Raw genomic sequence first — 20,501 nt, 5'->3', positions numbered from 1 at the left:
ATGACGGTAGGTTGTAGTTTCTCCTAGTACCAGTTGAGTTGAACTGACACATCCACTATGTATTAATTGACTATCACATCTCGTAAAACATTTACTATAAATTATAGCATTGAAATCAAGGGAAGATCCAGGATTTCCCAAGGGGGTGCTAAGCTAGGGGCATCTATAGTGGGGCTAAGAAAAGTTGCAGTTGGTTGATACATCTAGTAGCTAGAGCTAGTACAGTGTGTGAAGCATATATACTATATAGGAGGTCTAGGGGGCATGCCCCCCCATAAGAAAACTTGCAAATTTAGCCTCATTCTGAGATTGAATTTGGTAATAAGTTTGACTGAAATTTAATAAGCATAAGCCTTGTGGGCCACTTTAACTAAGTGAAATCATTTCAATTGGATTGAATTTATATATCACACTGCTTAAAGTGTACATCAAGTCAACCAGACATAGTATATTTTATTATATGGTAGTTACAACAATTACAGTCATGTTGATCTATAAAAGATCAGTTATAAAACGAAAAATAAGCAGAGCATAGTGGTGGCAATTCTAGAGCTGATTAAATACAGGTGAACACAATAAAAATCTTGTAGCAGGGGTGGTGAGCAGGCCAAAGAGTGAGGGGGCCAGCCGGCCAGGCCAGCTGTAAGATGAAGACAAAAAAAAAAAAGGTCACTGCCTGCTGATAATAGCTGCTCTCCACCAATTACTTATACGTAGCAAAGTAGCTTGCTACACTGCTTCTCTGAATACTGTGACTACTCTATTAGAGTATCTTGATCCTGACTGTTTTATTAGAGTATCTCGATCTTTTCTTGCAAACAGTGTCTCATAAAAATGGGGGGGGGGGGGGGATGGGGGATGGCCCCTCTACCCCCCTCCCCCCTCCTCCGCCTATATCTTGTAGTATGTCTGTAGAATAGAGTAGAATTTCAAGGGGGGTTGGGGGTGTAACTCCGGAAGCTGTAGCAATTTACGTCTTAAAATTGATGCCATATACACTGAAGTGACCTGAAGGTTGGACAATTTTTTAACAAGCTTTGAAGCCATGCACTTGCAGCCTGGGGTGGCTTAGAACAAAGTGCCCAGTTTCCCCCCTTCTTCTTGGCAGTCCTGCACAGCAGAAATGTTGCAGTGTGGTTTGAGTTCCAACTTTTGGAAGGTCTAGGTGTGCAATCTCTATAAGCTTTAATTCTATTAAGTTTATTATAGGAGTACTACATAGCAAAATTGAAATAATATATAATGCACTTTAATAAGTATTATTTTGTGAAAATGACAAGCTTATATGCAGTCATTGATGTGACTAAGTATAAGACTAGGTCACTTGTATTGTCAAATCACTAAGTTAACGTTGTTATAACGTTTCAATACTCCAGCTTAAATTGTACTGAACTATATATATATAGGAGTAGGTTATGCAATGTACAAAATATTGGTTCATGAATTAAACAAGTCTACTGAAAGAGTAGATTGCTTTATTAGATTCACTTACTGCTGTACTAGAGTATGCATGCTGAATAATTTACAATACTTTCATGTGCCTATTATGTGCAGTAGGTCCCTGATAATAATGTGTTTAACAAGACCACATATACATGCAGGCACTGCCAAGGATGTAGCTCATTGAATGCGTCAGCCACAACAATACACAGCTCAACTATTGTACATATGTACTGCATGATCTATAACTAAAGCACCTATTATGATTTGGACACTATTAAATTGACAAATAGAACATGTACATGGACAATATAATACAATAATACATTAGTCATCCAATTGACAGAGTAAGGCAACACCCCTCTGTATCCAGTGTTCCTCTGGTTGATCTGATGGTATCTTCATAGCTACAACATAGTTAGTAGAGTGGCCAGTGGTGGAGAGGGTACCCCTTCGATCACTGGTTTTGTATACTGGAGCAGTGTAAGTCTGCTTCACTGGTATATCATCTCTCTTGCATGGTTTCAACCATATCTATGTGAGCAATAAATCAGTAATTTAAGGGTACAGCTTATTAGCACCACTTCAACTCATAATACAAGATCAAGATTAAATACATAAATATACATGTCACTGTGTTAGGTATGTCAACTGACCACTGGCATTAAGTCGTTTAATTGTTTAGGTTGAGATTCACCGATCAGTTTGGTTTTGTGGTCCCAGCAGGCTCCCTCAATAAACAGACCATTGATGTACACTCCTAAAAGAAAAATGGATGATCTGTGTGTGTGTGTGTGTGTGTGTGTGTGTGTGTGTGTGTGTGTGTGTGTGTGTGTGTGTGTGTGTGTGTGTGTGTGTGTGTAATAGCTCCCCATACCATCATCTGGAGGAACTTTGTATTTCTTGTCTTCAAGCATTTCAAAGTCAAACCCCAGCAGATCAATTGGAATACGATAACGTCTAGCAAAATTCTGCTGCGCTCCTATATAGAAAGATAATATATAGCATTTGCATATAATGTATTGATGTTTCAGGTACCAGTAAGGAAAGCTTGTGTGAAAAAGAAGCCAGACACCCAGAATACTGGAGGAGGTCCTTGATCAAACCAGTCCTGTGTGAAAAAAATCAAGATAATAATCCAAATTGTGATAGTATATAGCTAACCTGTAAAAACTTCAGTCTAGTTAGCAGATCATTGACATAACTACCCAATGGCTTCAATGATGGGTAAGACTTTTTCTTCCACAATCCAGGGATTTTCCCCTTCAGAATGCTGTCAGCTACTTCTTCCAATTCTGAATTCATTACTACTAGACCCTGTGAGAAACAACTTTAGAAAAAGATTTGACATATTTCATTACCTTGATGGCTTTTTGTAAGTTGATAAGACTGCCACGAACCACAACAGTTAACCTGTTGAATCGTACCATCTCCTGTACTAGTACTGTGTTCATACTCTGTGGCAGACACACTTATCCACACACACACACACACCAAATAAATGACCTCACCTGAGTATATGTTGTAGGATACTTTCTTAGTCCCTCTTCTGTGTCAAACTGTTTCGGCAACTTCGCTAAAATATCTCCAGAAACCTCTTGAAGAATCTCATCATTTGATTTTCCCCCTCCAGAACTTGCTCTAGCCTAGTGACCAAAATAATTTTACATGCAGCAAAAGTAGCCCCACCCACTTGTGTTAGCAGGATGCTGTCAAATAGTTGATTGGTCTCCTGCTGGTCCTTGGTGATGTCAGCATTAGCATGCATCCCAAACACTTCAGGATGAGGTATAATAGGTAGGGATCTCATGTACTCCAAATAGTGATCATACTATATACACCACACCAGTTACCATCTAGGGCATGTTAAAGATGACAACTTACATCACCATCATCAGGAGAATAGTATATTCCACTACCAGAGAATGGGTATTGTGGAGTAGAGATGATCTCTGAGCAGTAGTACTTATTCAGGATACAGACAAGTGTACGACGATCCCAGTCATCAGTCACACGTCCACCGTAGTTACATTGACCAGTAAGGTAGCGTAGTGCATCAAATGGAACTTCCTGTAACAACCCAGTAAATTAGCCTCATAACTGATGTGAACTTTTATTCTACTTAATTGCACATTCCCTATCAATTTGATCCTTGCCAGTGATGTATTAGACGACCATACAACTATACTTAGCTATATACTGACCTCATATTCATTGAGAAACATTTGTAGTTGACGAACACTGATACGTAGATCAGTTTCATTGAATTCGTAAGGAATATTCCAACCCAGTGCTCCAAACTTTCTCCTCTCTTGGACAAGAGCATGGAAAAAGCACAGGCCAAACAACAATTTCTTCCACTCGTGCTATACAATGCCATACATCACATAAGCATGGTGAGTCTGTAACTTACGGGTTTCTTGCACCCATTAAAGAATTCTGGGTCAGAGACAGGATCACCTAGGTATGATCGTAAGATGTTGGCCTTCATCCCCTTCGGAGGTTCATTGGTCATCTTCACTCCATTCTGGAGTACAGAGACTGGGAAATTCTGTGATGGATAACTGGTTAACCATAGCCTAAAGTCAGGATGAGTAGTGTCAGGGTTGAATTCCTGCATGATGCGAATAAGCATACATTCTTCAAAAACATAACACACTCACCTCACACACTCTTTCTAGAGTAGACATCCATGAAGCAGCTAGATGACAGTTCTGGAGTACCACCCAAGTCCCCTCCTTTTGACCAGATTCTATCATAGAAAGAGCAATTGGTCCTTGACCTTGCCCAAGTGATAGTGAACTGAGCTTGGCACCTCCAAATCCCTATCATCATCTCATGGTCAACTGTTTATGGGCAACAATCACACCCTTACCTGGTCATCAGCAAATTTCAGCAGTGAGGCCATTGGATCAGCACCAGGGGACAACACAAAGATAAGAGGAGCACAACTGTGTGAGTCACCAAATGCCTTGCCCAGGTCAAATGGAGGTGGTTCTATAAATTTGTGACCTAATTTAGCAGTAACGAAGTCTTGTACTGCCGGTACAACCTAAGAACAATGCATGAACAACAACACAAAACCTTTTGGGTGCTAACTTTGTCAGGTCTTAGGCAACGCAGCAACAGTAGTTGTTGAAAGTGTTCAAGATGTCCCCAATCTTTTGGCAATGGCTCATTTTGTGGTTCCTATTGTGTCATACAGTAGTTACAGTACATGTGATGGGGTGGACAGTTCAAGACAAAAGCAAAATAGAGCAGTCAAATCGAGATACTCTAATAGAGCAGTCACAGTAGTCTTTCGAGGATCAGCGTAGCAAGGTATGTATCTAGTTATAAATAAGGAAATATAGTTGGTGAGGGCATCTATGGTGAGGGGCAGTTATTGTGAGCAGGTGATGACTTTTTTTTTTTTTTTTTTTTTTTTGGTCTTCAACTTACAGCTAGGCTGAAGTTGAATTCCAGAGTGGAACCTCCCTTTTTAAAAGTCTGGACCCGCCCCTGCTACATGGGCTTAATCATTCCTATACCTATATGCAGAAAATAAATTCCAATGGGATCAAACCTGTACTCTTACAGTTCACTAGGCCATGGATACTACCATTAGAAAACTGTGCCTTTCCAACAATCACTTACCACACTGTCATATATCTTTTGCCATTCACTTGTTTGGGATGCAAACTTTATTCGAAGATGCTTAAAGCTGAAATCAGTACATATAATTTGATGCTTGAAATAACATGAATTTCTACCTGGGAATATCATCAAGACGACAAATCTCATTCCATGACTTATCAGGCAACCATTTGGTAGGATTAACATGTGGATTATCTAGACCAATACCTCCAGTGAGAAGAAACCTCCATTCCTCCTCCTTTACTTCTTTCCTGTGCTTAAGTAGGTTGACACAGAGCAGGAAGGAAAAGAGTAACTACACACAACACAAATAAGTACAGAGCAGTATAACAGTAGTCTACCTTGTCTTTCTCAAACAGTGAACGACAAACATTAACATATAAACTGTAAGTGAAGTGATCCTGTAAGTGACGCAGTCTAAAAGGTAGAAAAAACAGTTAGATGGCTAAAAACTACATGTGTACAGTTTGTAACACAGTGTATAATGTATCTACTATTTAGGAAAAGATAGTATTAGGATGCAATAGCAGCACATTTCTTTAGCCACATACCTAACATACAGCATAAATTATACTTGTGACTAGCTTGACAATCTTGCCATGGCCATGAATGGCATTGCAGTACACAACACAGCATTTCAAATGTCATTTTTCTATGATCTTGTAGCACTGGATATTCTATGCAGTACACATGAATTGTTGTATGATACATGCATACAGTGTTAAAATTAAGTGTGAACATTGAATGTGCTCAGTTTGCACAATTACAGAATTTCATTGAGTGTGGGATAACTAAATCCTTCCTAACGTCTTAAGTGAAATACCTGGGAAGGTTTAATTGTGTACTGATCTGTATTGACTATTTACTGTTGTGTTCTGTGGGTTATCCTGCATTTATTTATTTATTTATAACTCACAGGATGAGTTATAAAGCACAGATAGCTATACAATCAGCTATGATCTATGGGGAAGAGGTGAGCAGATAAATCATCAAATTTTGTAAGGCTGTGTATTGACTGAGGTAATCCGTTCCATAAATTGATGGTTGAGGGTAAAAATGGATTCAGATAGGATTCAGTTATGAAGAAAAGAATTGAAATTTTCTCCTTTGTTCAAGTGATGGCCACTTGAGTTGTTCTAACATGTTGATTACAATGAAAACAATTCATAACAAAGCGAGCTGAACTTCGTTGCAATTTTGTTTATCTGTACATGTGGTAACCACACTTTAGCTGTGTATTCCAGTATAGGCCTCACTATAGATGTGTAAGCAACAATTGAATTTAGGGCATCTAAAAAGATTTCACTGTAAAAATGCTTTGTGTTAATGGCTATACTACATACTTCATTGATGTGTTCTTTCCAAGTTCCATACCTAGGTACCATGCTGATTTGTTTTACTGGATTTGCTGATCATAATTTAATAACAATGTTTTATGTAACTGTTTTTCTTTGATATAGCAAGGTGTATGCATTAGTAATCCATTTGCTATCAGTTTTTCAGAGCGAGAAGATCATTTTGAAGGCATATGGTGTCAGTTTCCGCGTTAATTACTTTATTTATCAATATGTCATCCGCATAAAGTACTTGAGTATTTTAAAAATTGTTAATGAAAAATGAAGTAGAGATCTATACAATAAAAAGTAGTGAAACAAGAGATGAATGATGGTATTACAGCATAGCTAGGTGAGCAAGTCCCTACTTTGGCATTGAACAAAATTATAGCTAATGTGCCAAAGTAGGGACATTCCCACCGAGCTATGCTGTAATACCATCATTCATCTCTTGTTTCACTACTTTTTATCCTATTTCATTTTTATTTAAAATACTAGTTTGTTTAGTTTTTTTTGTTGTGGCACAGCTAGTTACAGTGTAACTTGTGACTGTTCTATTAGAATATCTGTTGTATTAGAGTGACTGTTGTATTAGAGTATCTCGAGTCAACAAAGGGGTGTGCAGCTAGCGAGGTCATCTTGTTTATTGTTAAGTAAATAGCTAGATTATTAAGAGGTGTAGTCTCCGCACTCTATTGCCATCAGTCCACATAGATCTTTATTTGATGGTTGTGGTCGAGAACCTATCGCAAACGGGATCCTAATCACAAAGTTGCAGGTATCTAGCTAGCTTTGATACCTCTTATAGTAGCACCGGGACTGAAATGCTTCTGAAATCCACTAGAGCTCTGAAATAATTCTGTGGCATCTAAATATGAAAGTGTTGATATGGAAAATTAATGCCTCAATATGGTTTCGTTGGATGAAGAAGACAAGCAGCCTGATTGAAGATAAAAGAAACGACAAGGCACGGAGGGCCTACACTCGTTGGAACCTAAAAGGCACATCCCACTGGTGAGTTTATTATTGTGGCATAAAATGGTGGCTGTGCACTGCTTTGTTTGGCCTCTATGCATGCGACTGTAGTCAGTGAGTGAGTGAGTGAGGCAGATGGAATTTCAAGTTTTGGCGATTTAAAAAAAAAATTCTATATCCGGTCACCGGTAAGTGTTTTCTTGTTTTTAATGCTGTATTTCATGTTAGATGGACTAATATTATATCCGTAAAGGTGATTTTTGTGGCATAAGATGTCTCTAGGATGATTTTTGAAGGCAGCATTTTAGGTGGCGCACGTCATTTTCAGGGGGATCCCTACTTAAACAGTACTACTGTACTGTTTGATATTTAGTACTAGTGATGTCATTGATATAGAAGAGGTGTTAGTAGAAAAGCATGGGCACATAGACTATGCTTCTAATGACATTAAATTTTGGATATGGTGCTGGTGCATGTTCAGTAATTGGTTGCTACCTCGGTGTAGTACACTGGTAAGAGTATAAAGTCCCAGTTTTCCATTAGTTAATACAGTCCTTATTCTTCAATTTTATTTTATTGAAAAGACAGTCTATCCTATCAAACCCAGAAAAGAGCAGCAAAAAAAATCATCTACTGTCACTATTCAAACACCAGACTCTACGTTGAACCTCACCTCTCCTCTAAGACATCAGACTTCTCAGAGTTATCAATAGAATTAACAAACAGGTTGATGAACCACGGTAGTGAGTATTGGTACATTGGCTCAATGTTTGCCAGATCTGCTATGGAAAAGAACAACACTGACGAATGTTGTGCTATTGGCTTGTAGCCCATTCTAGTAGTGTCTATCTTATGTTCTGTAACTTCAGCAACTGCCTATAGCAACAATTATACATGTACCTTAGACGATAGTCTCTCAGTATGCTGACCTGTTTCTCCTGGATCTCATTAGCAAGAACTTTTGATGAAGACAGAACCTCAATGGCACGTTCATCTTCTAAAATGTTTCCTTCTGATGAGGATAACACCTCTAGAATCTTATCCTCAATTTCTTTAAGTTTCCTACATTGAATTGTAGCAATAATGCTGTCACTACATCAGCTCCACCCACTTTTTGTTCTCTGCACTCTGCAAGATCAACTGACTCTTTTCTTCCTCCAGTTCTGGTCTTTCTTGGGACACTACAATACCAAGTAACTGATCAAGCAGTCCTTCCATTGTAATCATAAAGTTGAGTAGTGTCACTTTGACTGATGTCTCTGGCAGGTAGTGAGGATTACGTAACTTTGTGGTCATGTAAAACCGAAAGTCTTTGGAATACTCAATAGTACTGTCACCCAACTTGATGCAAATACTGCCAGCCTGTTTAAACGTCTGTTTGAGCAGCAAAGGCTCTAAGATGGGATCAAGCTCTTCTCCAATATTTTCTAGCAAAATCTACACAAACACAACAAATACACACAAATAGGCTAATAGACAAACGCACTGGAGTTCCAAACTGTATACAGTTCTCAAGTGTTCGCACAAAGTCTGAATCAGACAGCTTGATGACATGTAGGTTGTTAGCCTTCTCCATGTTCTTTACCCATTTGTTGGCTTGACCCTGAGGATCAATCATGAGAGGCCATCGACGAGCATTGCTACAAGAACAGTTTAGTCACTACAGCATGAGATACTAGCTAACTGACCTGATGATTATACCATTCTCAACAGAGAATGTGTCAGTAGGTAATCCAAAGATGTTCCACTCACGAATTTTCACCTGTTCTCCTAATGTTGCACTGAGGCCAAAATCAGATGAAGAAGGAATGCTCCTTCGTTTGCATAACTTTAACCATTCCTCAGTTTGATGCTATACAGTCAACAATATGTGCAGGTGTCATACAGAGAGTGACACTGACTTGTCTAAATGCTGAAGTGAAAGCTCCCAAATATGCTACTACTCCAGCAGATATTAATACATCGCCTGTTAAACTATTATACTTTTCTCCTAGCTCTGTAGCAGCCTGACTCCAACTGTAGAGGTACTAGTTTATATCCACTCTACTGTGACCACATTATACTCACCGATCCTTCTCTCCTCCTAGACCACCAATCAGCTTCTCAGCACGGTCGAGTTTCTTGGAACACTGGTCTACTTGAAATTCTAGGTCAGCTTTTTTCTTAGTATTCACTTCAAACTGCTCCTGAAGTCTTGCTAGCTTCTCCTGTACCTGACGCAAGTTTGCACGCTTCTCTTCTAATGACTAAAACAGATAGGATGACAAAGTAAAATGTTTAGTTATTTACTGTACCTTCATTGCTACTGCCAATTCTCCTTCAGCTTCTTTCAATTTCTCCTTCTTAGGGGCTACCACTTTAGCTACCCTAAAGGAATGCCATGTTGTGTGTGCTGACCACAGATTGGGCAATGCTCACCTGTCATACTGTTCCATGGCACACACCCACTTACACAACCCCTCGGCGGCTGTACTAGCAGACTTGATCTTCTCTGGATCAAACTCAGGGTTGGAAGAGTACGTCTTGCGAATTTTAGCGATGACAGCAACTGGTATATTATCCTACATTCAATACAGTAGCTTATTGCAATGTGTAGTACAGCTCTATACTAACTTTATCATATGCATGAAGTGATTTCAAGAATTGCATGTCTCCCAATATTTTCTTAGATGGTCCCCAAAAGTCCTCAATCTTCTTACCTATAAACATGAACACTAAAACTGAAATGTGTCAAAGTTTTAGCATACCAGATCCACTAGGGTCATTGATCCTATCTGGTTTGACTCCTTTCAATATACAAATAGCCTCCATAACTAGTTTAACTCCAGCTGGAGGGCTCTTCATTGTCTTCACTATTGTAATATCCTGAGGACATGTGTAACAATGTTGATAATGATAAGAGTGGCCCAATTGTACCTGTGGAGTTAATGTGTCCAGGGCAGCTAAGGCTGACTCAAGGATAGGAATAGCTTCAGCAAGATCAGCATCACATTCATCCTTAATGGCCTTAGCTGCTTTAGCTTGTTCATTAGCTACCGCTTCATCTTGCTTTACAATCTATTACCAGTCAGCCTTGTCATCAACAGCTACAATGTGGACATGTATACCTTTTCTGTGTCAGCAACTTCCTTTGATTCTTTCTCAATCACTATCATCATCTCGGCCACTTCTTTACCAGCCACTTTCAACTGGGGTTGTAGTTCCTCCAGTTCTTTTTGCATGGAAGCTACTTGTGATGCTGCTGATGCCAACTTCTCTAGCCCCACCTCATAACGTTTCTTTAGCTTCATCACCTCACTGTACAACATGTTATCACATGCTAGCCCAACCCATTTTTGCAACACACCTTCTTTTCTTTGCCAGCAATGTCTTGTAAGTGGAGATGAGCTCCAAATAAGAAGTGGGAGTAACATAGTTGTGCCTTTCAAGTTCATCCAAATAGCGTACAGACAATTGGATAGTAGACTGGTGAACCTCCTTACACATCTGTACACAACCAGATCTTGTGCTGTCATCCAATTCCACATCCTCCAGGAAACGCTGAGCTACAATTTCAAGTGCATCATCTGGCCAGTTCTAAGGAAAGATGTATGCAAGAGCATTATAACTAAATACATACCTGGAACCAGTTGATTGTACAGCAGTTTACTAAAGATGGGAACTTTCTCAGTCTAGTACGAAAGGCATCTCCGATAGGACTCATGGCTAGCACTACATGAAGTTGATCTCTCACTCGGTCCACAAACATGTTAAACAAAGCCAGTGGAGTTCCGTCAGTTTGTTTGGACTTCTCTCTAGCTCTATAATCACCATGATACGTTACCAGCCTGTAGTCAACAGAGAAATGACTAACTTGTCAATTTGTCTCATCTTTGAACAGATCTCATTCTTCTCATCAATAGGAAACATGTTAGGCACCTCTCCAGAGTTTAGTAAGTTGCTGATATCTTCCAAAAATGATTCCTCCTTGATCTGAGTGTCACTGAACAAGAACACAGCATTACTGGTACCCTCTGCACCCTTCCGCAAAATTTTCTTTAAATCTTCTCTCCACTCCACTGAAGTATAGCCTTTACCAATTTCCACCTGGTCTCAGTATACTAACAGGTAGGTTATTGCATGTTGTACTACTCACTTGAAACAGTTCATAATCTGCCATGTATGCAGCAAGTCTTGTGAGAGACTGGCGACCACTTCCACCAACTCCGACTAAGAGAGCATGGCTGCGAGGTTGTTTGACGATACGACTGATACGACAAATGTGCTCAATAGCAAATCTATTAACAACAAATGTATAAAAGCAATGACAGCTATAGTGAAACACTACAGACCTAAACAGCACTAAATTCATGGGCTTCTTGGAGATATTGTTAAACTCATCCAAATAGTTCTCTACTACTAGACGCAGCTTATCAACATCAATAACTTCAACATAAGGTTTGTTGTCAGCTTTGGGATCAACAAAATCACAGAACATCAAACTCCTCATGTCATCATCATCTACTTTACCTATGGATTACATGATATAAACAATGTGAGACACGATCCAGAACTTTACCATCTTTATTAGAGTCCAAGTGCTGGAATAGCTCATGAAAGTCTCGTGAAAACACTTCTGTCATAACTTGCTGAAGATAGTTAACCAGCCAGACACGATCAGAATTATCCACCAACCGATCATAGTAAACTCTAAACACCTCATGAGTCCAAAGTTTCAACAACATATCCACAGTTTGCACTGTATCAGCACTCCCCAGTAATACACCCTGAATAACACGAGCAAAGTCTCTGAGGTTAAACAGGTAGTGTGATTTAGCAGGGGTAGGCAGTAAGTTGATGGTGGCATTCTTATACACGGCCATAGTACCTTCTACTATTTGTTTACCGACAACTCGCAAATCAGCATTAAAGCCTCTGTAGGACATAGTATGCTAGGTCAATAGCAATTTGTACATCACTACTCACTTTGCAAGATGCCAGTCCATAATTCGGTTAAAGATATGACTCATGGTAGAGTCATCAAACTCATTGATAGTGATCGTATTAAAATGACGTAAGAAACGTGAAGTGACCGGGTTGCGTCCACCACCAGGAGGGCCCATGGCAGCTATCAGTTGAATATCAACCAGTTTCATGGCTGTGGTCTCCTTCAGATCATACCTGTACACTACCAATGAAACTAATAGTCATAATAACCTGTCCATACCAGTTCCAGTGGTCCAACCATTGTCGTAGTAATTCAATAGGAGGCTGAGCACCATATTCTTCTCTGGCTGGCATGTTGAGATCATCCACAAACACAACCTATCAATGATCATCATTGTTACTCCCACAAACATATGGTTTTCTTACAGTTCTCCAGCCAAGTGGAGGGCCAAATACTCCTTTACGACGTTTGTCCAATTTGGACAAAATAATGTTTTGTGTTTGTGTTGATGTTGTTTGAGCAGAAAAGTTGATCAGTACTGGCTTGTATGTATCCTTAGGTAACTTGTTCATCAAAAAATCCTTGAAGACATTATTAACAGTGATCAAACATAACAATGACAGAACTTACAGTGATATATACTGACTTTCCAGTACCAGTGGGACCAACAAACAGACAAGGTTTCTTATGGCTAATTAACACATCCATCAGGAAAGTATATCGGACTGTATCCACTGTTGGCACAATGATGGTATTAAACTTTGCATCCTGTAAGGAGAAACTATGTATGTGTGGGACGGGGGAAAACACTGGATAACCTTAGGGATGGCTGGAGCATCCTTAATAGCATCTGTCCAAGGAACCCACTGCCCAAAATCCTCCTTCACAAACCGGTAGCTATAAACTGACTGTTCTTCTGGAAATGGAACAGCAAATGGAATTTCTGGAGCAGCTACAGACTCCAAAATGTGAAGCTTGGTTTGCATATCCATTGACAGAGGACCCTATTACAATTACTCAGTACCCAATAGTACAATAACTACATGTGACTAATTACCAGAGATAATTCCCTGATAAGTGAATCAAATGCTTTTCTACTTTTCTCATCTCCAGTAGCTCCCATAGACCACACACATGAAAACAGGAACGTTCCCTGTAAAGTCAATCATATAGTATCTGCACAATGGGTGGATGGGGCTCACCATTATCCAAGCCTCCACTTGTTCTGGGGACAATTGTTTAAACTTAGTCTCATCTGTCAGTTCATCCATCATTGACTCGTGGATGTTCATCAGAGAATTAGTCAAGTTAGAATCAGATGTTGGTGACAATTCCTATTGTTCAACCAAAAATGATTTCAATCATTAGACCATCACTTTACCTTAAAGCCAGCCTTCTTTACAAAGTCAAGACATGGTGGTACCATTCTATTGTACAGTTGTGTGAGCAACTCATGTTGATCTTTCAAGTGTTCTGGTAAAGTTGCTAACCAAGACTGGAACAGTGGTTGCCATCCCAGCATGTGTGGTTCCATGTAGATCATACCACAACGTGATACCTTGTAGAATTATAATAACAAATAATGTAGCTACTAAAAGTGGGTGGGGCTCACTGTAGCTGGAGAGGCCACCTCCAAGTCCATTGGCTCAAATATCAGGTTAGTAGTGGAAGCCAACTGAATAATCTCACCACTCATCAAGCATAACTAGACAAGACATAACATAGAGAACTATATTGGCCAGTCAGTAAAGTAAACCTTCTTATTGTCATCCAACACAGTATTCATATTCTCAATCCAAATAGCATCTACTGGTCCATCAAATATTAACCATTTACGATCAGGAGTCTAGGTAGAGAACACAGGCTACAATGACTGCATGTTACTATACCATACATGGTGAACACTTACTGTTGAGCTGGCAAATGATCGATAGCTGACGGCCAATACTCCATCAGACCACTCGTGAGATACAGGGTCAAATGATCCATACAATTGTCCCATTGTGATGGCCTTGGGGTTGATGACTGTGATCTGTACTTTGTTTTCTTCCATCAAACCCTTCATAACATGATCATCACAAGCTATGCAAGATTGCAGCCACACCCACCTTTTCGTTAATGTCTCCTAGAGCATGTGCTAACACACGATAAGCTGATGTCTTGCCTCCAAATGGTTCACCAACAATCATGAACCCATGACGTACGATCATCATCTCGTAGATCTGTTGTACATTAATTGTGAAGAACAATTTTTTTTTACAAACAGCAACTTTGTATTTATTTATTTATTTATAAAGCGGTATAAGTGTTACTAACCTGTAGAATCTTTCCCTGGAACACCTCAGTACATTGCAGGTTTAGCTTCTTACAGTTTTCTGCAATTGCTGGGGCCAGTATAGAGTAGTCTGGTTCAGGTAGTTTCACTCCAGGAAACAAGTCACTTGTGATACCCTAATAATTATACAGCTGTATACCATATTGCAAAAAGTATAGATCTTAGAGAAACATAGATAGAGTTATCCGACCCTCGTTTATCCGAAATCAGAGTTGACTGTTCTATTAGAGTATTTTGAGTACAATTGTACGTTTTATTAGAGTATTTCAACAAAGCTCTGCATATAAAACTTCAGTTATCCAGAAAATTCACTTATCTGAACACTTTTACCATCACATTGGGGTTCAGATAAGCTAGGGTTCACTGTACCTGTCACTCTACATATAAGATCTATGAATGACTACTGACTCACATGAAACAGTGGAAGATCATGTGACAAGAACTTTGGGAGGTTTACATCTCTGATAGAACGTAACATCAGAATATCCTCATCTTCATTTGGATATGCCAACTATGTAGTTATATACAGGCCAAACCATGAAATACTGTTCAAATACGTTACAGACAAATACACACCTTTAAATTTCCAGCAGCAGTCAGTACAGACTTTACAGCTCTCATACCATAATCATAATGGTGTTGAGAAGACAACTGTTCTGAACACAGACGATAAGTGGCTACTATCTTGACTGACAAGGGACGAGCATTTACAAAGCCACAAGAGTATAACACAATTTCAGCAATCAAGGCATAATCCGGTACCATCATAGCTACTGTACGGAACAATGCTTTCAAGTTGTCAGGCAGTTCAGAACGACCAGCATAACCAGGGTTCATAGTAATGAATACACTACAAGTGGGATCCAACTTGATCTCTGTTCCTTCAAACAGCAGTGTTGCTGCTCCTGAATTAATACCTCTCTGAATGGTTAAGATTTGTTGGGCAACAACAGACAACACTTCAAGGTCAATACGATTGAACTCATCAAAACAGGACCAAGCTCCACAAGATGCAAGTCCCTTGAAGAACTTTCCAAGTGCAATATAGTCCAATCCATCAGAACAGTTGAACACTACACACTATTGCAAGAACATAAATAAAATAAAATATGTATTCATAAGTACCTGTTTAGCTACAGCTTTAGCCAAATCTTTCACAGTCTCTGTTTTACCAGTACCAGCAGGACCCTCCGGTGCCCCTCCCAAGTGAAGATGTAGTGCACCAAATAATGTACGATAACAACTGTGGTGGGTGTGGAAGATCAGTAAAAGGGTGGGGTTAACAAACACTGCACACTCACCGATCAGTTAAGGGAGTTATGACCAGTCGTGATGAGTTACCAAGATATTCATATCCATAAGCGAGATGTGAATTAATCATTCTAGTTACCATGTTATCTTCTTCCCAGTAGTAACGTAACTGACTCAGCCACTGGAAATCATTTTCACTGGTTACCTCTAGTATAGTAATGTGTAGTCACTAGGTCCTACTAGTATCAACCGATAACTCACTGTTCTTCACTAGCTTGTCCAGTACATCACGTGCATGTACATCCAACACCACCAGTGCACCAAGTGTTGTCCGATTCTGCTTGTTTAGCTTTCCTCTCACTAGTTCTACGATACTGTCAATCTGTGTGTTGTTTTGTGCTAGGTAGGTCTCTAATGCCTGTAATACATCACATGAACAAACCATCACTATACTTCAATATGTATGTACCTTTTGACCACTACGAATGGCTTTGTGTACTTCAACTGTCCAATATCTTTGTGAGACACACAGCACAGCTTGTCCTGGCCATGATACAACCCATTCCACTCTGACACTATCAGGATAAGCCTCCATGGCTCGCTGGGTAATATTGTGTACACTGGTCACCATATCTCCCTCTAGTTCAAGCAGCCACTTCTCTACTTGTCCTCTAGCTTTAGCTGTGGAGATGGTCTCCACTAATGGTACCACTTCTCCTTCTGAGCTCTTCATCTCTGTAATATCCAATTCTTCTGTAAACGTCAGTTTAGCAATACCCTCAAAACACTTCTTAAGATGAGGCTGAACACTACAAAATTACAAGTAAAGACAAGCATAGAGCAGCTGCTCTTACCGAGTTGGGTCTTTAGTTTCTGACAAGATTTCCAGCAACTCATCGTTGGAAAGGAAGAAGAAACGAGGAAAGTAAAGTCGTTTCTTCTCCAAGTATTCATTCAATCCTTTCAGAATGAGGTCAAGCAACTCATTAGATTTCTTCAGTCGTTCATACATCTTATCAATCAATGTAACTACTAGCACATGTCGATCCTAGGAATGTCATTTGTATAGAGCTTATACACACACAACACAAACTACTTACAATATCAGCAGCCTTTATAATATCCTTCCAATGTTTATCGACTTGCGTGAAACGACGTCCTTCTTCTGGCATTTGAGCCATGATATCGGGAGAGCTGAAGATGGGCTCCAAGTACAACCAGGTGGCTTGTACCTTCAACCATTCGTCAAGAATTTCTTGTAAACTGAGTAGCTTATGTTCCCATTCCCTGTAGTGATATTACCTCTGAAGTACATGAGGATTATAAGATTATGTGTAGCTAGCCTATAATAATGGCAGCTTTGTGATTCACTGGTTTATGACTACTGTGACTGTTATATTAGAATAAATGTGTGTTTTAGATTACTACACTAGAACAGCTTTGACTGCTATATTAGAGTATTTGTCTGATCTATCAATTTTACAATGATAATTAATTTGGCTTGACAGAATCTGTTGGGATTATTCTGCTACCCCTCAATTATCATAAAAGTAATGCTACAACTTGCACTTCTGAACACAATTTGCATGAACTGGAACTTACAAATTAAACACTTCAAACTATCATTGTTTTGTACTAACTGTTGCACACATACGCAGTACACCTGATAAGCAACCATACAAACAGCCTTTTATATATATGTACATAAAAACAGCCGCACACATCCACACAACAGACTTACTTGATTTGTGCTTCAAAAGGTTTAATGAAGGGTGACCCCATCATCGTCTGAGTTTTCACAATGTGATCATCCAACAAGTTTTGAATGTCATCAATAGCAGTCAATATCTTAGTACCAGTCTCACGGTATGGGATAAGGGTGAACTCCATCTGGAATTAAACAAATGAACTCCATGAACACATGCGTATGTACATCAACATGATCAATTATGAGCACTACACTATGTATCCGACTAAATTCTATTTTTTAATGCATAAAACACTATTAGTAGGTATAGTGAGTTTAATTAACCAATGTATTGTACATAACTTAAAGCTATTGCAAATAAAATTCTCACCACGTCTTCATTTTATTAGCCATCCCTGTGTGGGGTCTATATATGTTTCCAATGCCCAAAACATACCCTGTTTTTGGCAGGGTATATAGCATTACATGTGGTAGACATAAGAGCAGTAGGAGTGACCAAGGGAGTATAAAACGACAAGTGAAGGTCACTAGGCTAATACTAGTTTAACCAAGTAAATATGATATCTGAAAACACAAAAACATCTCATTGTGAATCAGTAGGACCATACTAACAGTGACATCCAATCTCCACATGGTGACATATATACCAACACACCTCATCCCATTCTGATACCATCTTTTCCATAGCCTTCTCCAAAGAAAATTCTTTGCTTGCTCCTTCACTGATTGACTCAAACTGCTCAAGGAATGGCTCAAGGTTCATTTCCACATATTGTGACAGGTTAGAGTTCTAGAGTATCACAGATAGGTTACATGTTAAATTATCTAATAGATACACAACCTCATTGGGTCTTAGGTCTTGTCCTGCTATCTCACTCATCTTCTCCCAATGACGATCACGTAAACCAGGATTAAACAGAGCTGCCAACAATGGAAGATGCTCCTTGAATTCGTCCACACGACTTTTAACCTAATAGGAATATAGTATCGGTGATAACCCTAATAGAACACACACTAAATTCAATCACTCTAGAACAATCAAGACAGCAGGTTGGGCACAAACAAACCATTTAGTGATACATAGATACATACAAATGTGCTGCAAGTTCTCAATAGTTGTAACATGGGTAGTTGACTGACCTTCTGAGCCATCTTTTGAGCATTAGGATAGTCACTAAATGTCTTCTCCAACTTGTAGAGACCACGCCAGAAACCACCAGCATCATTGTCTACCTGGTCAGGATCTACTGCACCCATTGGACCAAACATCCACATCCTAAAACATACCATGTTGTAGTGTAAATTAATTGTATTAAAAATTAATACAGGTGGGTAGTTTGTAATAATTGATAATTAGCAAGTAATTTGTTTACAAATTGTTAATCTGTTCACTAATTACTAAATTTGTTCACTAATTATTAAATTTGTTCACTATTTATACTACAGTGATATACAATCACACAAGCTGTGAAAAAATGGTGCAGCCTTCAAAAAGTCTGGATGAAAAAAGTTGTGAAATCAAAAGTGGCAGCCAAGAAATGACTCCAATGATGTTAATGGCAATCATTTTTGTGTGAGTATAACAATGCAATCTGGGGCCCACATTATGTTATGGACAAACAAAAAGTAGAGGCCATTCAATGATGAGCCCCCCCACCTGTTGAGATCTGCCATATTATGATTGACTGCATTATTTAAAATTACTGTCGTTACAGTATCGTAGGCTTAAATTCCCACACAAATTATTGATCAAGATAATTCCTTTAGAGTGATTAATGATTGGAATTCTCTATCAGGGGCGGATCTAGGATTTTCAGAAGGGGGTTTCCAGTGGTAGTAAGACTCAGCGCAAGGGTCTGGGGATGCAGCCCCCAGACGCTGGCAAAGTTTTAATAATTACAATATATTTAATAAAACTTTGATGTGTTATACTACTACACATTAGTTATTTTACATATCCGATATACTGATGTTCACTATCATCCAATATTCTAGTGAAATAGCTAGCTATTCTGCATCCACAGAATGACAAGATGGTTTTATGGGTATCCATAAATTTTATTCAGTTTGAACTTATTTGCATGGCAAATGTCAAGTTTTTAAAGCTGCTTATCAGCACTCTGCTGCTGTGATATCATTATTTTAATGAATTGTCAGACAAGTTAGCTGCACATTTAACCCTTTGGCCCCAAAGCCAATATTTTGGCTTTGGTTCCTAAAAACAAAAATTATTTTACGAAAAATACGCGTTTTGACATATAAATTTGGGCTCCTGTTACTCCATGTAGGCCTTCGTGGTTTGTGTTAAACTACTCATGAAGGATAGATCTACAACATCATTTAACTTTTACTAACCCTCTTTATTCCGTCTCTCCTTTATGACAGGTAGTATCGTAGAAATTATTATCTTAAAAATGGCTGAAAATTCTTTCAAACGTATATTGGCCTTACTTCACGCTTGATCATGCTACAATGTTTGGATAAAGCTTAGGGTATTACCCATTAACCACAGAGTAGCATGGTCCAAACTGTATATTCATAAGATATTTTGTTTACGAGATATGTGCGTTTGAACGCATGCGTGTAACAAATGCCAATATATTGGCTTTCGCGTTTAACGGAACAACTTTTTTTATTAACATAGGGCCAAGGGTTAAGTAGCTATGTTGATCTCTTTCTAAGTAGTTAGCTATCTATCTAATTGAAGTACCACCTTCTCAGTTCTGTTTGTTCTGTAGTCTTACTACTAACAACAAGAAATTTTCCTTAAAAATCAGTTGTTGGCCATGTACAAAATATAATAATTAAGTGATGGGTATCAATTAGAAATAGCATTTTTCACTTGGATATGATTCTTAAGTTTTACTGCAAGAACAGTGATAGCATTAGTTAGCA

The 20,501-nt window shown here is 38.9% G+C and overlaps 1 protein-coding gene across 1 annotated transcript in view; it reads right to left on the bottom strand.

Annotated features, from left to right (window-relative positions):
• Positions 1-1,700: 1,700 nt before the first annotated feature.
• LOC136241489 (dynein axonemal heavy chain 7-like) overlaps positions 1,701-20,501 on the bottom strand; it is a 24,995-nt gene continuing 6,194 nt past the window's right edge. The window contains exons 19-79 of the mRNA XM_066032709.1: positions 18,747-18,882; positions 18,448-18,576; positions 18,262-18,396; positions 17,640-17,788; positions 16,999-17,185; positions 16,753-16,946; positions 16,368-16,707; positions 16,160-16,316; positions 15,949-16,105; positions 15,773-15,890; positions 15,224-15,727; positions 15,060-15,158; positions 14,629-14,763; positions 14,421-14,534; positions 14,222-14,371; positions 14,069-14,158; positions 13,925-14,017; positions 13,694-13,870; positions 13,515-13,646; positions 13,370-13,465; positions 13,131-13,316; positions 12,943-13,080; positions 12,738-12,893; positions 12,592-12,689; positions 12,351-12,545; positions 11,944-12,299; positions 11,717-11,894; positions 11,521-11,662; positions 11,239-11,471; positions 11,005-11,185; positions 10,732-10,961; positions 10,493-10,682; positions 10,302-10,442; positions 10,133-10,250; positions 9,999-10,084; positions 9,804-9,946; positions 9,680-9,752; positions 9,453-9,631; positions 9,287-9,401; positions 9,074-9,237; positions 8,872-9,025; positions 8,497-8,822; positions 8,315-8,447; positions 8,059-8,261; positions 5,418-5,493; positions 5,193-5,371; positions 5,077-5,143; positions 4,540-4,629; positions 4,316-4,492; positions 4,104-4,265; positions 3,854-4,054; positions 3,645-3,806; positions 3,325-3,510; positions 3,134-3,271; positions 2,952-3,086; positions 2,802-2,897; positions 2,605-2,757; positions 2,479-2,551; positions 2,318-2,422; positions 2,097-2,200; positions 1,701-1,974 (exon numbers count right to left, since the gene is read on the bottom strand). Of these exons, the coding sequence (XP_065888781.1) occupies positions 1,768-1,974; positions 2,097-2,200; positions 2,318-2,422; positions 2,479-2,551; positions 2,605-2,757; positions 2,802-2,897; positions 2,952-3,086; positions 3,134-3,271; positions 3,325-3,510; positions 3,645-3,806; positions 3,854-4,054; positions 4,104-4,265; positions 4,316-4,492; positions 4,540-4,629; positions 5,077-5,143; positions 5,193-5,371; positions 5,418-5,493; positions 8,059-8,261; positions 8,315-8,447; positions 8,497-8,822; positions 8,872-9,025; positions 9,074-9,237; positions 9,287-9,401; positions 9,453-9,631; positions 9,680-9,752; positions 9,804-9,946; positions 9,999-10,084; positions 10,133-10,250; positions 10,302-10,442; positions 10,493-10,682; positions 10,732-10,961; positions 11,005-11,185; positions 11,239-11,471; positions 11,521-11,662; positions 11,717-11,894; positions 11,944-12,299; positions 12,351-12,545; positions 12,592-12,689; positions 12,738-12,893; positions 12,943-13,080; positions 13,131-13,316; positions 13,370-13,465; positions 13,515-13,646; positions 13,694-13,870; positions 13,925-14,017; positions 14,069-14,158; positions 14,222-14,371; positions 14,421-14,534; positions 14,629-14,763; positions 15,060-15,158; positions 15,224-15,727; positions 15,773-15,890; positions 15,949-16,105; positions 16,160-16,316; positions 16,368-16,707; positions 16,753-16,946; positions 16,999-17,185; positions 17,640-17,788; positions 18,262-18,396; positions 18,448-18,576; positions 18,747-18,882 (9,721 nt within the window). The 3' untranslated portion in view covers positions 1,701-1,767. The remainder of the gene's footprint in view (positions 1,975-2,096; positions 2,201-2,317; positions 2,423-2,478; positions 2,552-2,604; positions 2,758-2,801; positions 2,898-2,951; positions 3,087-3,133; positions 3,272-3,324; positions 3,511-3,644; positions 3,807-3,853; positions 4,055-4,103; positions 4,266-4,315; positions 4,493-4,539; positions 4,630-5,076; positions 5,144-5,192; positions 5,372-5,417; positions 5,494-8,058; positions 8,262-8,314; positions 8,448-8,496; positions 8,823-8,871; positions 9,026-9,073; positions 9,238-9,286; positions 9,402-9,452; positions 9,632-9,679; positions 9,753-9,803; positions 9,947-9,998; positions 10,085-10,132; positions 10,251-10,301; positions 10,443-10,492; positions 10,683-10,731; positions 10,962-11,004; positions 11,186-11,238; positions 11,472-11,520; positions 11,663-11,716; positions 11,895-11,943; positions 12,300-12,350; positions 12,546-12,591; positions 12,690-12,737; positions 12,894-12,942; positions 13,081-13,130; positions 13,317-13,369; positions 13,466-13,514; positions 13,647-13,693; positions 13,871-13,924; positions 14,018-14,068; positions 14,159-14,221; positions 14,372-14,420; positions 14,535-14,628; positions 14,764-15,059; positions 15,159-15,223; positions 15,728-15,772; positions 15,891-15,948; positions 16,106-16,159; positions 16,317-16,367; positions 16,708-16,752; positions 16,947-16,998; positions 17,186-17,639; positions 17,789-18,261; positions 18,397-18,447; positions 18,577-18,746; positions 18,883-20,501) is intronic.

This window comes from Dysidea avara, chromosome 12 (assembly GCF_963678975.1).
Source record: "Dysidea avara chromosome 12, odDysAvar1.4, whole genome shotgun sequence".
Lineage (NCBI taxonomy): Eukaryota > Metazoa > Porifera > Demospongiae > Dictyoceratida > Dysideidae > Dysidea > Dysidea avara.
The sequence above is the reverse complement of the archived record's forward strand: the minus strand, read 5'-3'. Positions and strand labels throughout refer to the sequence as shown.